General features: G+C 38.8%; 1 protein-coding gene across 2 annotated transcripts in view; it reads right to left on the bottom strand.

Moving 5' to 3' along the window:
* Window positions 1-422: 422 nt before the first annotated feature.
* The window catches only part of LOC140206310 (ERI1 exoribonuclease 3-like), a 359,410-nt gene continuing 342,763 nt past the window's right edge, over window positions 423-17,069 (bottom strand). For both annotated transcript variants that reach the window (XM_072274643.1, XM_072274644.1), the window contains exon 8: window positions 423-1,636. In XM_072274643.1, coding sequence (XP_072130744.1) covers window positions 1,554-1,636 — 83 coding nt within the window. In that variant the 3' untranslated portion in view covers window positions 423-1,553. The remainder of the gene's footprint in view (window positions 1,637-17,069) is intronic.

Below are 17,069 nucleotides of genomic sequence, written 5' to 3'. Positions count from 1 at the left end.
CCAGCTGGACAACAATCCCACAATTACAGTTCCAGAGAAATGTCATTAGACCCTGATGTGTGGAAATGTTTAATTTGTTTCTGTGTTTGCAACATGAGAAGTACAATCCATTTTGCTTTACAGTCACATCTAAAAGTTCAATAATAGTGAAGGTTAATAATGTGTGAATACATTTGGAATGAGTGGCATTTATATATTTTTTCTAGATTGCTGAAAGTTCTCACACAGGAGATAAAAAATATATTATTCAGTTCGTTTGGCAGGTAAGAGTTCAATTTCTTTGATCAGATGTTGTGCATGTGTTGCCTATACTATAAAATTTCACTGCCTCTGTTACAGAGCAAACTTGACTAGCAAATCATGAAAATGAGATAGTACCCTGGCACACTATTAAACAACAGTATGGAAAGTATACTACGAAATAACTGTACTTCAGACCAACTTTTATTACAAAAGAATTTTACATGATAAGATTTGGTCAACATGTAGTTTTCATGAATGCCTGTTGTAGCAAAGGAATAATTAAATGAGTTAATTAGATTCAGTAAGAGTTACGGAAGAACTAATTACATTGGACTGAAGATAAAGTTTGAACCAAGAATGTTATTCCTTTATTGATAACCAACAATCAACCATCAACTGCTTCAACTGTTTGCTGACATGTTATTCGATCCTTTTTCTTTGCCCCATAAATTCCAAAAAGTTCACTTGAAATGAATTTTCCTCATCAATTTTCAAACATTCCTGTTACGTTAATGTGATAACTGTCAATGCAGGTCTCTCAACTTCCACCTCCACAAAAGAATAACAACTTTTATTTTCCCTCTTTTACTACTTGAAAGCAATTTATGTAACAAAGCAATATAGAAATTTCTGAAAAATATGAGAGCAATCAAACACATTTTGAAACATTTTACTTTAAAGTGAATTCCTCTTAGATTTCTTAGATGATATATAAAGAAAAATGCAAGTATATAATGGAAAATAGGAGAAAATGGAGAATTTTCCATTTGTATAGTGAACACAAATATGAATGTTGCCACAAAGGATAAAAAAAGGCAAAGTATAGCCCCTGTCCAGCATCATTCTCTCTATAGGTGAGTTTCCAGCAGAACTGCAGAGACAGGGCTAATCTGCCACTTCCAGGGAGGATCCAGGAAATCTGCAGAGCGTGGGGTAAAACCCTTCAGAAGTTTATTGCCTGGACACCTATAAACCACAATTCTAAAGAAAAACAGGTTGAGATGTGATTAAAAATAATAATTTTCCTTTTGATATTTTAGGATTATTGATAATTTAGAAAAATAAGCTTGTTTGTTGGGTGAAGGATAAGATGAAGCTTTCAAATAAAAATGGTACGTAATGCTATTCAGTGGCACTGTTGTACACTTTATGAGGCGATGAATATCTTAGTGTGATACTAATGTAATTGATCATTCCTGTATAATGAAACTAGTCCTTGCTTCTGACAACAGGTTACATGCTATATATGATTAAATAACTGTTCCCACTATCTTCATGGGATTTCCAAAGCAGCAAGCCAAGTTGTTTTTTCAGAGGTTAGATCCAGTTTGCTTGAATGTGAACCCCCTTCGTGCTAGTTCCTTCATTATGTTGGCAATATTCTTGCAGTCATCTGTTTGAGGAATAAAAAGTATTGATAGTTTCAGTTTTTGCAGTGTAAAGATAAAACAAGCACAGACTAGAACATTACAGAACAAATGAACCATGCGCTGAAATCCTGAGTGAATTATTTGATCAGAATTAATTACATAATTGCCAACACTGCCTCCAGCTTGCAAGATGGCAGCAGAGGCACTTGCTGCTTCCTGAGCCAGTAACCATCTGTTGAGTGACAAATGGCCTTGGACTGTAGGAAGGAGCAGAGTCTCATTCAGAGCAGGACTGATGAAGAGTCTTGGTCCAATATGTCAATTGTTTACTCCCTTCCCTTGGTACTGCCTGACCTGCTGAATTCCTCCAGCAATTTGTGTGTTGCTCAAGATTTCCAGCATCTGGAGAATCTCTTGTGTCTTTGACGCTAGCGTTTTGGGGTGCTGGTGGAGGATGTGGCAGGAAGAGAATTGAGTCTAATTTCTTTACCCGAAGAACTATGCGTCACCAGGGGTGGGAAAGAAGTAAGGAGTTTATATTGATCATTCAACACTCAGCAGGTAATAAAATGAACCTTGCCTTCCTCTACCCTTTAATTTGATTCTTCTACTTGGTTTATCTTGAGATGGACACTGCCCAAAGCCAGAATCACATCTGGAGGGGAAAAGACTGAAATGTTAATAAAGATTATGTTACCTTTCTTTTCCAACTAGATCCTTCCTAATTCACAAGTGTTGCTTTCTTGAATTATTGTTCAACAGACAGTTTACTCCTTGCCTTAAGCTCCCTGCCTGACAATAATTTCTGCTGTTTTTGTATTGATCTCCTGTAGAGTCGTAAATCCATTCATGGGCTGGCACATTTGATGTATGGGCTGGCACATTTGATGTATTAACTGGTGACATTTACCTGTTCTTCAGCTTGGAAAGCAGCCAGATGGGTGCAACTACTCACTCAGCTGGAGACCTTCATTATGCTATTTGCTGGTTCCACTTTCTGCCACGGAGAGTGAGAAATTTTACTGCCTTGTATCAACAGATGATCTCCAGTGCAGTGATCCAAGCAGTGTAATGGGAGGCTTGCAGTTGAATAAACCCCAGGTAAGCAATGGGGTCCTCAGTTCAGTGTAGGAAATGGAAGAGTGGGGAGGAGAAGGGAATGCACTGAAACAGCTGTAGCTTGTGAAACCTGTTATTGATAAGGTAGCAGTGGATGCAGGAGTTTTTTTTAAAGTCATGAAGTCTTCAAAAAAGAGGGCACTACATTTACAGATTGGGGATAGAATACTTGACCACCCAATGTCTCTGAATAAAGTGAGTACCAATATTCTACCTCCCATTCCTGCAGTAATGTAATACATAGACATGTAGTACATTAAGGTCCACTTCTGCCTAATACTTACATTGAAGATATCAAATATCTTTACTGGGTGAACAATATTTTTTTTATTGTTCCCTACCCTACGCCACCACCAAATTGACCTGCCTTTTGTTCGTGGGATTAATTGTTCAGTAATAGCTTTTCGGGACTCTGCCTTCAGATCCATAGATTTAACATACATACAAATATATATTTTGCATGAGCTAGACAGAAAAAAAGAGCACTGTCAACTTCCATAATAGGGTGGACAGATTAATGATATTAACAAAATAAGAGCTGCCATTGAAAATTTGCTTAAACAAAACTCTATTCAAACCTCATTAAAAAAGGATTTGATTACACAGAGCTTCAGGATACGATCAAAATAAGTTATTGGGTTTAATACTGTAGAATAGCATTACGTGTATTAAGATTCATAACACAGGTTATAAAACATTTTGCTGTGTTCATAAACTGTGCAATGCTAGAATGCAGTGAGGAAATTTTTATTGCTATGTTCCTTATCATTGAAGGAAATTCAAAGGGACCGCTTTGTCCAGCACCTTTGCTCTGTCTGCGTAAAAAGGTGGGATATCCTGGCAACCACCCATTTCAATTCCACTTCCCAATTTCATTCCAACATGTTGGTCTTCAGCTTCTCTACTGCCAGAATGAGGCCACGCTCGGGTTGGAGGAGCAACACCTCATATTCCACCTGGAACTCCAGTATTCTTCTCCCACCACCACCCCCTCCCTGTTTTCTATTCCTCATTCCATTTCCCTCCCCCCCCCAAGCCCTTCTCCTCTTATCCAGTGCCCCTCTCCTATCAGATACCACTGTCTTTAGCTTTTACATCTTCCACCTATCATCTGCTAACTTATTTCATTTCCTCTCCTGCACACATGTACCTTCCCCTTCACCTGATTTCACCTATGACCTGCCAGCTTGTATTCCTCCTCTACCCTCCACCACCTTATCCTGGTTTCTTCCAGCTCTTTTCTAGTCCTGATGAAGGGTCTTGGCCCATTCTTCATAGATGATGCCTGACTTGGAGTTCCTCCAGCATTTTGTGTGTGTTGCCCAAGTATAGTTTGTTGCCTCTTAAGATGAAAAGCAAGTTTTGGGGTGCAGTGTCTTTAATGATGGCATCATCAGCAAATATGTGACTGGCACAGTGGCAGGAGAGACTCAATCTCTATTAATTAATGAGACTTTGTCACTGCACATTTTGTGATCAGCCGTTACTGCTTGGTGGGAAACATGCTAAACCTTTTTGCATATACATTCAGTGGCTACTTTATTAGGTACGGGGAGTACCTAATAAAGTGGGCACTGAGTTGTATTTCTGTATGTTCGTGGTCTTCTGCTGCTGTAGCCCATCCACTTCAAGGTTCAACTTGTGTGTTCAGAGATGCTCTTCTGCACACCCTTGTTGTAACACCAGGTTATTTGAGTTACTGTCACCTTCCTGTAAGCTTGAACCAATCTGGCCATTCTCCTCTGACCTCTCTCTCATTAAAAAGATATTTTTGCTCATAGAACTGCTGTTCACTGTATTTTTATTTGTTTTTCATGCCATTCTCTGTACACACTGGAGCCTGTGGTGCATAAAATTCTCAGGAGATCAGTTTCTGAGATACTTAAAGCACCCTGTCTGGCACCAACAATCATTCCGCAGTCAAAGTCACTTAGATCACATTTCTTCCCCAGTCTGATGTTTCGTCTGAACAACAACTGAACCTCTTTATCATGTCTGCATGCTTGTGTATATTGAAATATGGCCACACGATTGGCTGATTAGGTACTTGCACTAACAAGCAGGAGTACCTACAGAAAGTGGCCACTAAGTGCGTATTTAAACATTTCACCTGTTGTATGCTAGAGTGTGCAGAAAGGCCTACTGAATTAAGATTAATTAGTACCTTGTTTTTTATTTTATGGTTAAATACATGGATGGCTGAAACACAATGTTTAGCAGGTATGGAGGAAAAGTTCATTCATCTTTCAGAACTGAAATGAATCTGCTGCACAAACGTCCACTGAAAAGATTTCTATTAACTGGTGTCCAAGCATGTTAGCTTACAGACTAATTTTAATGTTAATGAGGCATTTAAAAAAAAAGATGCTTCTGGTGATTTACAATTGCATCGAGTCCTGTTTTCAATGTAAAGCTTCATCTAGCAATTGAAAATTACATAACAAAACCTATCCTCATCAACTCTGGTGCAGCGGTTAATGCCCAGCCTCAAAGCTCCAGTGACCTGAGTCTAATCCTGATCTCAGATGCTGTCTGTGCAGCACTTGCAGTACTCTCTTTGTGATCACATTAATTACTCCCCGATGCTCCATGATTCAAAAATGTGTTGGTAGGTTACTTGGCTACTGTAAATGACCCCCCCCCCCTTAGCACAGGTGAATGGCAAAAAAATCAAAGTGAGTTGATGAGCATGTGAGAGAGAATAGAGATAAAAGAAAATAAGATTAAGGGAATTGGTCCCCTAGATCCGGCACAGACTTAATGGGCTGAATGGTCTCCTTTAGCATTGTTACAATCATACAGCAATGATCGTTTCCAAAAGACCTCTGAACATAATAGTTGAAAAATTTCTCCCTAAAACCAGAAGCTCCACTCATGAACCCTGATGTGTTCCCTCATTTAACCATATCAAAATAACCTTTGCCCCCCTTATTTGCTTACCTTACCTCTACTTTAAAATCACTGATACAACTTTCCTCAAGTATAGCACAGAAAATTTTGGAGGAACAAAGCAGGTCAGGCAGCATCTATGAAAATGAATAAACATTTGATGTTTTGGATTGAGACCCTTCATCAGGACTGGACAGGAAAGGGGAAGACACCAGAGTAAACGGGAGGAGGAGGAAGAGGACCACAAGAAGGTGATAGGTGAAGCCAGGTGGAATGGAAAGGGAAAGGGCTGGAGAAAGGGAAGAAGGAGAGGCACCAAGGAGAGGTAACAGGCCGGTGAAGAAAGGGGGTAAGAGGCCAGAGTTGGGAATAGAAGAGGGAAGGGGGAGGGGAAAAGAAAAAAAAAGAGACTTAATTTACTAATCAATTATGTGGTGCCTTCCAGTAATCTGGAAAAATTACATCTCCCAGAACATCTATTTTATTTTTGTTACTGCTTCAAAAAAAAATTGGTCGAGCAAGACTTGCTTCTGAAATTTATGTGAACTAAAGGCAAAAGTAGTGAATGCATGGGATCAATGGTGAATTGGCTGTTTGGATCCAGAACTGGCTTGCCCACAGAAGTCAGAGGGTAGTGGTTGAAGGGACTTATTCTAGCTGGAGGTCTGTGATTAGTGTTGTTCTATAGGTATCTGTACTGGTACCTCTGCTATTTGTGATGCATATAAATGATTTGGATGAAAATGTAGATGGATGGTTTAGTAAGTTTGCAGCTGATATGAAGATTGGTGGTGTTGTAGAAGACTGGCAAAGAATAGAGCGGGGTATAGATCAGTTGCAGATATGGGCAGAAAAATGGCGGATGGAATTAACATGACCAAAGGTGAAGTGTTGCGCCTTGGTAGGTCAAGAGTAAAGAGACACTGTTAAGGGCAAGACTCTTAACAATGTTGAGGAGAAGTGGGATCTTGGGGTCCAAGTTCATAGCTCCCTGAAAGTGGTTACATAGGTTTATTGAAGCTTCAGAAGGCATATGACATTCTTGCCTTTATTTGTCAAGGGACTGAGTCCAAATGTCAGGAAGTTATTTTGCAGCATTATGAAACTCTGGTTAGGGCTCATTTGCAGTACTGCATACAGTTCTGGTTGCCTCATTATAGAAAGAATGTCAAGGCTTCGGAGAGGGTCCATAAGAGGATTACCAGGATGCTTCCTGGATTAGAGGACATTTGCTATAATGAGAGATTGGACAAACTTGGGTTGTTTTCTCTGGAGTGGCTATGGGGAGATCTGATGTAATATTAGGAGAGGTAGAAATAGAGTAGACAGTGTCTTTTACTCAGGGTTGAGATGTCTAAAACCAGAGGTCACGCATTTAAGGTGAGAGGGAGTAATTTCAAAGGAGGTGTGAAGGGTATACACAGAGTAACTGGGTTGGTGGTATTGGTAGATAACAATGGAAACTTTTAAGAGTTGTTTTGATAGGCATAAGAACATGAGGAAAATGGAGGGATATGGACATTGTGTAGGCATAAGAGATTAGTTTAGTTGGCCATTTCATTCATAGTTTATTTGTTTTGGCCCAACATTGTGGGCTGAGGAGCCTGTTCCTGTGCTGTACTATTCTATATTTTATGTTCTAGTCATATGCTGCTATGCTGAATTCTGTGCTGCACCCAAAGTTTGAGATTGGAACTGAATGACTTACAGATGTATATAATATCTTGCATTTCAAAACAGTGAAATATATACAAAGGGAATATTCCAGGTTTTCCATTTGCAAACTTCAGTGTTCAAAATCAGATACAATAGCTAAGAAGGGGAAAATGCCCCCATGTAGATTCCTCCTTTAAATGACAATGTATGGCTAAAAAATGTAAATAAAAAGCTAAAACAACAGGAATTCTGCAGATGCTGGAAATTCAAGCAACAGACATCAAAGTTGCTGGTGAACGCAGCAGGCCAGGCAGCATCTCTAGGAAGAGGTGCAGTTGACGTTTCAGGCCGAGACCCTTCGTCCTGATAAAGGGTCTCGGCCTGAAACGTCGACTGCACCTCTTCCTACAGATGCTGCCTGGCCTGCTGCGTTCACCAGCAACTTTGATGTGTGTTGCTTAAATAAAAAGCTACTTGCCATTGAACCTGTGGCTTGTTAATGCAGCTTTGGAAGAACTAAAGAAAAAAACCTTACCAGCTTACATTTAGTTTAATTTTACTGTGATTACCCAGTCCATTATTGCCTTTGCTTCATTTCATCTGATAAACTATTGAATCAGTGAATCTTTTTGGAGCTACCCTTCCTGACTGGTTCATTGCCTATACCAAAGTTGTAATTTATTCCATTTTAAAGAATGGATTTCTCCTGGTGAAAGATAATACTTTGGAGAGAAATGGAAAGCTAACTTAGGGGACATCAAAAAATTGTCTTGCTCACAAATCAGCAAGCATTACTATTTAAATGCTTTCTACATTACAGTGAGGCAAATCTTTACTTTCAGGATCAGGTTTAGTATCACCAGCGTATGTCGTGAAATATGCAATATATGACAATACAGAATAAAATAAATAAGTAAATCAATTACAGTTAGTATATATGTATATTAAATAGTTAAATTAAAAATAGTGCAAAATAATAAACAAGTGAGGTAGTGTTCAAGAGTTCAATGTCCATTTAGGAATTGAATGGCAGAGGGGAAGAAGCTGTTCCTGAATCACTGAGTGTGTGCCTTCGGGCTTCTGTACTTCATTCATGACAGTAACAATGCGAAGAGGACACGTTCTGGGTGACTGCCAACTAAATTAACCCCTTATGCCTAGACAATGTCCATATTCCTCCATTTTACTCACATTCTCGTGCCTATCAAAACAACTCTTAAAAGTCTCTGAGGTACCACTCCTTAGAGATGTTGGATACTTCGGAGCCTAGTACCCATGATAGAGCTGACTAATTTTACAACTTTCTGTAGCTTCTTTTGATCCTGTGCAGTGTACCCCCCCCCCCCCATACCAGACAGTGATACAGCCTGTCAGAATCCTCTCCACAGTACATCAGTAGGAGTTTGAGTGTTTCAGGTGACAAACCAAATCTGCTCAAACTCCTAATGAAATATAGTCGCTGTCTTGTTTAGAGTTCCATCGATATGTTGAATCCTCAGAGATCTTGACATCCAGGAAATTGGAATTGCTCAGTCTCTCCACTTCTGATCCCTCTACGAGGATTTTTTTTTAATGCCTTATCTATGGAGATTTTCTGTCTCTACTTCTTTAAGCCTTCAAAATTTGCTTAATTCAGTGATTTATTTTTACCTTTACCTCTAAGGATAAAACAAAATGACTTTTACAGAATGGATTCATTTTGCTGAAATGGGAACAAAAGCACGAGGAAATCTGCAGATGCTGGAAATTCAAGCAACACACACAAAATGCTGGTGGAATGCAGTAGGCCAGGCAGCATCTACAGGAAGAGGTACAGTCAACATTTCGGGCCGAGGCCCTTTCTCAGGACTAACTGAAAGAAGAGATAGTAAGAGATTTGAACCCCATCCCTTATTTATTTATTATTTTTCATTTTTTCCCCTTTCTTTCTCTCTTTTTCTCCTTCTGTCCCTCTCACTATATCGTCCTCTGATGCTCCCCTCTCCCTTTCTTTCTCTTTAGGCTTCCTGTCCCATGATCCTCTCCCTTCTCCAGCCTTGTATCCCTTTTGCCAATCAGCTTTCCAGCTCTTAACTCCATCCCTCCCCCTCCTGTCTTCTCCTATCATTTTGGATCTCCCACTTACAAATTTCTTACTATCTCTTCTTTCAGTTAGTCCTGATGAAGGGTCTCGGCTCGAAACGTCGACTGTACCTCTTCCCATGGATGCTGCCTGGCCTGCCGCATTCCACCAGCATTTTGTGTGTGTTGTAGGAACATAAGTGTTCCTTTATCGATAGATACATTTGTTACATTATGTTCAATAACCCCACCCCTTTTACACAGCTGAAGAAATGACAACTACTGAAATTTTATCCATATAACAATAACCATATAACAATTACAGCACAAAAACAGGCCACGTCGGCCCTTCCAGTCCATGCCAAACTCTTAGTTTGCAATTGATATCTTCATGTAAACGAAGTATTTAATTTAAACATTTATTAATTCTCCTTAGATTGTGAAGGACTTCTCTATCACCTCTTGATTCCCAACCTTCAATGCGCTAAAAACAAATTCCAGGTTAATGTCATACTATACAACTGAATAACTAATTTTGGAAAATGCTGAGTAACTCTGCGATCTTATTAAAATGGATACTTGTGTTTCAATAAAGACAAGCAAGAAATGAGTTTCATTGTTTAAACTGTTCAACGAGGTGATCAGCACTGCCATGAAGTTTGAAGGCCAATTGCAAGATTGACTTACAGAGTGGAAAAGAAATATACTTGCAGTTTGCTGAACGATTACAGCTTTGAATCTTATCCTTGACTAACATTTGCTTCACGTTCCTTATAAGTGGCAAATTATCAGAAGCAGCTGAGGTATCAGGTGTAGTATCAAAGGAAAAGGCATGGGGCTAAAAATTAGATCATGTAGTGCTGTTAATTCCAGGACCATGCAATTGCCAGCACAACTTACGATAACAACTATTTACTGGCTGTGTCATGTCATTCCAAAAATTCAATCAGGCACTTTTTGGTGTAAATCATGTGTGTCCATGCATAAATGTTATCATTACCCATTCAAATCTGCTTCTGGAGTGATGCCAGAAAAATTAATCAAAGTAACCATAATAACTTCACAACGAAGTGGCAGACTAAATCGCTCATGGTACTTAATGATCTTCCATTTCCCATCTATCTCCCCCTTCAATCCCAGACACCCATCCAGGCAATAAAACTGCAAGGTCTCTGACAAAGTTTTAGTTCAGCCACAGTGACCATATCAGAACATCATCCCTCGACCCCAATCAGCTCTATAACCTCTGTCCTCTCTCCCCTCATTTGCCTCTTTTCCATGACTTGCTGAGCTGGCCAACACATTTTGATTTGCAAAATTGTGCCACATCAGTTCAGTAGTAGCTGAGTCCTTGTGAGTTATGGAAGGGGTGGGCTTGTGACTGAAATGGCTGTGTGAAAACTACATATTGAAAATGCATCAATACTGAAAGACTATCATTTCTAGAAGATCAAGGGAAGAAGAATTTCCATCTCCTGTTTTAGTCATGAACTGCTGGTCAAATGTTTGATAGTTGGCATGGATGTGGTGAGTTAAAGGGCCTATTTCGGTCCTGCATGACTGTAGGCGCAGCAACAGATGTTAAATCATCCGCTTGTGTGTTGAATAGACTTCAGGTTGTGCCATCTGAGAAAGCTACAAAATGTACATTTTGACACATTTTGATGTTTTTTTTAAATCTGAGAAAACAAATACAGCAAAAATGCATTGCAAAAAAATGCTCTTTACAACTTAATGCTGGGTGGCTGCTTTGTACCCATTTGGAATTAATTTGAATTTTAAGGCAACCTTTTATTCAAAACTGTTTAAGTTCATTAATAAATACTCTAATGGATCAAAAGATGTCAAGTGCTAGGTTAAAGCAAGGCTGTCCAGTTTAGAAGGAAGGAAACAATATTTAAAAATACTTAGAGATGCCTTTAGCAAAGCAACGTGAATTGGGGAATGAAAATAACCTCCTTTACATGAAAAGCAATTTATTAAACTGTAAAATCCCTGAGCAATCCAATTGGAGCAAACCACAGAAATGTAAAAGGTGTAGAATGAACATCATATCCAGAGAAAGAATAGCTTGATTACTATTTTCATCGGTTGCAGTCATTTGTAAGATAAACAACATCAGAGATTGAGATAAAGTTTGGGTATCAAAGAGAACTCTGCCTCTATTCAGATTCAGGTTTACTGTCATCTGACTGTACATATACAACCAAACAATGTTCTTCCAGAGGATAGTGCACACACAAAACACACAAATACAGCACAGTAACCAAAATATTACCATAAATAAGTTAATAAAATATAATTCAAAATGTATGCAGCACAAGTAATCAGTACAGTAAACAGCACACTGACCTAATGAGACCTCAGTGGTGGCAAAGTATTCATTAGTCTCACAGCATGAGGGAAGAAGCTGCTACACAGTCTGGCAGTCATAGTCCTAATGCTACTGCACCTCCTTCCTGATGGTAGTGGCTCAAAGAGATTGTGGTATGGGTGGTGGGGATACTCAACAACACTTTGCGCCCTTCGATGGCAACACTCCTAGTAAATGTTACAAATAGGGGGAGGGAGAACCCGCTGACGGGACACTCTCAGTAGTGTTCCTGTAGAGAGTTATCAGAATGGGGACGGGGAGCTGTGGGTCCAGGTTAGATTGTCCATTATGTGCACACCAAAGAACTTAGTGCTCTTCACTCTCTCCACAGCACAGCTATTGATGTACAATAGAGAGTGGTCAACCTTTGTCTTCCCGAGGTCTACAGTAAATCTCTTTCCTCTTGCCCACATTGAGACTCAGGTTGTTGTTCTCGTAGCATTTGACAATCCTCTCAACCTCATCTCTGTATGCCGACTCATCATTTTGTTGATGAGGCCAACCACTGTAGAATCATCGGCAAATCTGATGATGCGATTTGAGCTGAATCTGGGAGTGCAGAAGTGAGTCAACAGCATGAACAGCAATGGGTTGGGTACACAACCCTGGGGGGGGGCACCAATGCTCAGAGTGATGGAGCTTGAGACTTTGCTGCCACCTTGGACTGATTGGGGTCTGTATGTTAAGAATTTCAAGATTAAGTTCCAGAGAGGGGCGTTGAGTTCCAATGAGGATAATTTATCCACCAGCCTCAGAGGGGTGATCCTGTTAATCACTGAGCTGAAGTCAATGAACGGCATCTTGGCGTACAGGCATCATTTTCTAGTTGGGACCAAGGCTATGGCATCAACGGTACACCTGTTTGAGCGGTAGGCAAACTAGAATAGGTCTAATGGACCTAAAAGTTGGCATTTTATAGGATCCATTACCAGCCGTTCCAAGCACTTCACGATTGTTGAAGTCAGTGCCACTGCACGGTTAATGTTTAGGCTAGTTAGCATTGCTCTCTTGGGCACCGGAATGATGGTGGTGGCCTTGAAGCCTGCAGGGACAGTGGACTGTTTCAAAGAGATGTTACAGATGTCTGTCAAGACCTCCGCTACTTACCTTAGGAAATACTTCATGCAGTTAACTAAACCGTGAATTTACTTGTTTTACTTATTGGTAACTAGGGTTGATTTCTTTTGTTACCTCCCATATTCTGTGTTCAATAATACAAATGTATACTGGGACATCATAATAAACTGCAATATAACTGAAATATCTTTAAAAATCATTGAGAAGCATGTTTATACTTGGTCTTCATACACCATGTTAATATAAAATTGCTACGTTGGATATGGTCTGAAACAAATTTTAGAAATTGATATGCATGCAATTTAATATGAGAATGTTAGTTTTTACATTTCAATGAACAAAAAACCACAATAAGAAAGAGAACAGAGGAAGATCAAAGGAAAATTAAAACCTAACGTCAAAACTGAGAAGCTTTGCATGCTCACTAAAAATATGATCTGTATTTATAAATGGAAGTAACTCAGCTAGATACTAAAATCCATTCTAATAATTTTGAATTAGTAAGAAAATTCATGCTTTAAAAGGCATTTTAATATCTGGTGTAACAATAATCAGAATGGTACAATGTAGCTTTAAGGAGCTGCAAATGCAGAGCGTAATTCTTTTCTTGATGAAGCAGAAAGAGAAGTGATTCTTCTCTTCCATTCAGGACAGTACAATCTTGCTGGATTATGTTTTAGCGTGGAGGCCTGATGTCTCCATTTCATTATGGTGCAGTAATTTATCATGCTGTTACTGTAAGGGTGACTTTGCCCAGCTGTGTGTGGCAGACTATAGCAGTGCCACGCTGAAAAAATCAAAATGAATGGTATGGGGGAAGAGCTTTGCATCACTACTGATCTGAAGATGATAAAGACGCCCCGACATCCATCTCTTCACTGTAAATTCAGAGAGTATTTTATAATCAAGCCCCGGCAATAATAATGTGAAATTAGGTCTCTCTATCAAAGGGGAGGCCTTTTAATCATAGCTTAAAGGGTGCTGCACTGTTTATCATAATTGAACTGTATCTGAGCTAATTGTAGCCATATTTCAATGTCCTGATGCACAAGTGATGCTGTATGTTAGGCTTGTGTTTGATTGAACCAAGCCAAAGTTGAGACAATGAATGCCTTAGGTATAAAGTGGAAGTAGACATGTACTAAGTGATATAGGGGCTTTCGATCTTTCCATTAGTGGCAAGGATTTCTTTCAGAATAATCTTGCTTCTTTTTAACCCTTGAGCAGAGAGTACTTTTCTTTAAATCTGTCTTACAGATAGCTCCCATTCAATGAGAAAGTTCTTGCAGCCAGTGCAGTTCAGGTGCATGGAACACATTACCATGATAGTGCTGAGTGATATTAATTCTTGAATTATGACATTTGGAAGAGAAAGTGGATACAATTACCAGTAATTTTTCTATGTGGAGTGTGAATTGAGAAAAAACAGATGTCAAACCCATCTGATTTTAAAGCTAAATTTTAACTCGAAGCAAAAATCTAAGGGGTGGTGCAGTGGAGCTCAGTGGCAGTTGGAGACTGTAATCATGTAAGACAGAATGTAGAAATAAAAAGGTAAACCAATAAACATTATCAAAATGCCTCCAAATTGATTCCCATGTGAAAACAGCTGGATGATAACTAGGTCAATTTTCAAGACTGGAAAATCTAAGTGGGTGCTGTGGTCAGATTCAAACAGAAGCCCGCGGATGTAGCCCCTGGCAAGTTAACTACTTAATAGTGAAATAGTTAGTCATTCAGTATCTGATCTAGTTTCCTTCTACCCACCTTGGTTCTATAATTCTAATACCTTTGGCAACTAAAAACTATTAATCAAATTTTGATATTTTCAAATCATTTTGGGATCTCGTGGGATGATAATGTTTAAGGTATAGGGTTAAGGATTAGATTAAAGTTAATTGAGATTGTTGGGGGTTGCTGGGATGATATGGCTCGAAGGGCTGTAAGGGCCTACTCAGCGCTGTACTGCTAAAGAAATAAAAATAAATAAAGTATATCCACAGCTGACTTGAATCAGTAACCTTCATCAAAAAAAAAAAGTTCTTTAAAAATCTGCCTTGACCTCTTGGACTTTGCTTTCTGTGAGTGCACTTCAATGTTTGCACTACCTTACTTTCCATTTTTCTATTTATAATTTATAATTTAAATTTTTAATATTTACTATCGATCTGTAATCCAGGGAGTGGGAAGCGCAGAATCAAATATCGCTGTGATGATTGTATGTTCTAGTATCAACTGTTTGGCAACAATAAAGTATAAAGTATGTTATTATATACAGAACAACAAATATTTCTGTATTTTAATTTTGAGCTTCATACTATGCCTAATGCTTTTGTGCTATGGAAGGGGTTATATAATTATTGTCTTGCACTATTGCTTGTGAGTTAAAATTCAGCATAGTGCCATATTGTGTGAAACCAGTGCTGAAACTTGCCTGTTTTTGGCTATCTATAGCAAAAAAAAGGACAATAAACACAATAACATTGAATGTCTATAACATGTTAAATGTGCCACATTAAATGGTGTTAACCAGAATTTAAGCAACATATTGGAATTAAATTATCATATAGAATCATTAATGACAAAGTACTAGAAGCAATGCCAAATTTGGAAGGTGTACTAGCAAAATCGTAGGTGGTTTACATCATAAACAGGAACAGCCATTACTGGCCTAAAAGAATCTATGCAAAAAAGCCAGTAGGAAGTTTGGTTATCAAAATTTCAACTAAAGGATTGCATCAAGAAACATATAACATCTCCTAGGCTGGACAGAAGGAGCTGGGGAAAATTGCAACACTCAATCTAGAAAGTCCCTCAAGGAATTCATTGTACCACAATGATCAGCAGGAGATAATGCAACTTATCTCAACATGTTTTCTCAGCAGCACATGTGGAAAATTATTTCCAGTATCAGCAGTTGTCAGAATCAAATATAAGTTATAGACTTTAGTTCATTTTGTGATCCATCTGAGCTAAATGAACACATTGGCAGGAGTGAGGCCTATAAAAAGCAGCTATGAAAAGGACTTGTACTCTTAAATGTGAAGGAAAACATTCTGCCATATGGAACAAGATGCAGTTGAAAGAGATTTACAGTCTAACAATTATAGAGAAACAATTGCCCTCTAGTTGATCTCTGAATCTATTCGCTCTTAATTCATCTAAGCATGTACCCATGTTCAACATTTAGACCTTGTGGTAGCCTATGATTCAATAAAGTTCATTGTTAACCAGGAGAGTACTGTCATTCCAATCCTAAATTAAGTGCAACTTGTAACCTTCCATAGCTGCAGCAGAATAATACTTATTAGATGGGATGGTGGAATATTTCTATTCTGAGATAACATCACATCCTTGACCAATGGCATGCAAAATGAGTGAATGGTGTTAAAAAATTTACATGTTCCACTTAAAAATACTATCAGATTTTTATCCAAGAACTAATGCCTGGTCAATGGTGAGTTTGAGGAGGTTCACTCCAGCAGTTGCTAACATACTTAACCACAGTGGAATACTGAAACTTATTACAGTACTAAAGAAAGATACAATTTTTCCTTTATCCATGTGCTTCTTGTTACTTTTGATTTGTAATGCGCCTAATTCCTAGAGGTAAATTATTTACCAAAGCAATTTAAAATCAACCCTACATTAATCGTCACAGATTTTACAGAATGAAAAAAAATATTGTGTATTTGTAGGACTAGCAATGACCATAAGTTTATTGGCTAGAATCTGGTGTAAAACCAGCAACAAACCAGATTCTACCAGAGTGTGAAATTGGCTGCATATGAGTATGCATGGGAGCAGTCCCAATTTACTGCAGCTGCAACCACTATGCTGCCTAACAATCTGAGTTTGCCCTAAAGGCAGATTCCCCAAGACAGCTAGTTAGCAACACATATTTAGACTTTCATGGAGGAAAGTGGAGACATGCAAAGAGCACCAAGGTTCTCGAAGTGAAACAATGAATGCTGCTAAATTAGACAGACCCTATCTACATTAGAGCAGAGCCCGAAAAAAGTCATGCCAACACTGCTTACCATCAAGCTGACTTGCACAGTAATTTTTGTGGTTGACACTCAGAGAGAGAGATATATGGTTCATGCACCTCCCATTCCCTGCACACCCTGTCCCTGCCTATTCCTTTTTCATGTATCACCTTACGTATATGCAGCTGTCAATCACAACTCTTTCTCCTTAATATCACACATCATACAAAGATCAAACCATAATTGTCTAATTCAGAAATCATATATTGAGGCAGAAACTGATGGGCATAG

This window comes from Mobula birostris, chromosome 12 (assembly GCF_030028105.1).
Source record: "Mobula birostris isolate sMobBir1 chromosome 12, sMobBir1.hap1, whole genome shotgun sequence".
In the NCBI taxonomy this organism is placed as follows: Eukaryota; Metazoa; Chordata; class Chondrichthyes; order Myliobatiformes; family Myliobatidae; genus Mobula; species Mobula birostris.
This window is presented reverse-complemented; position numbering and strand designations above follow the sequence as displayed.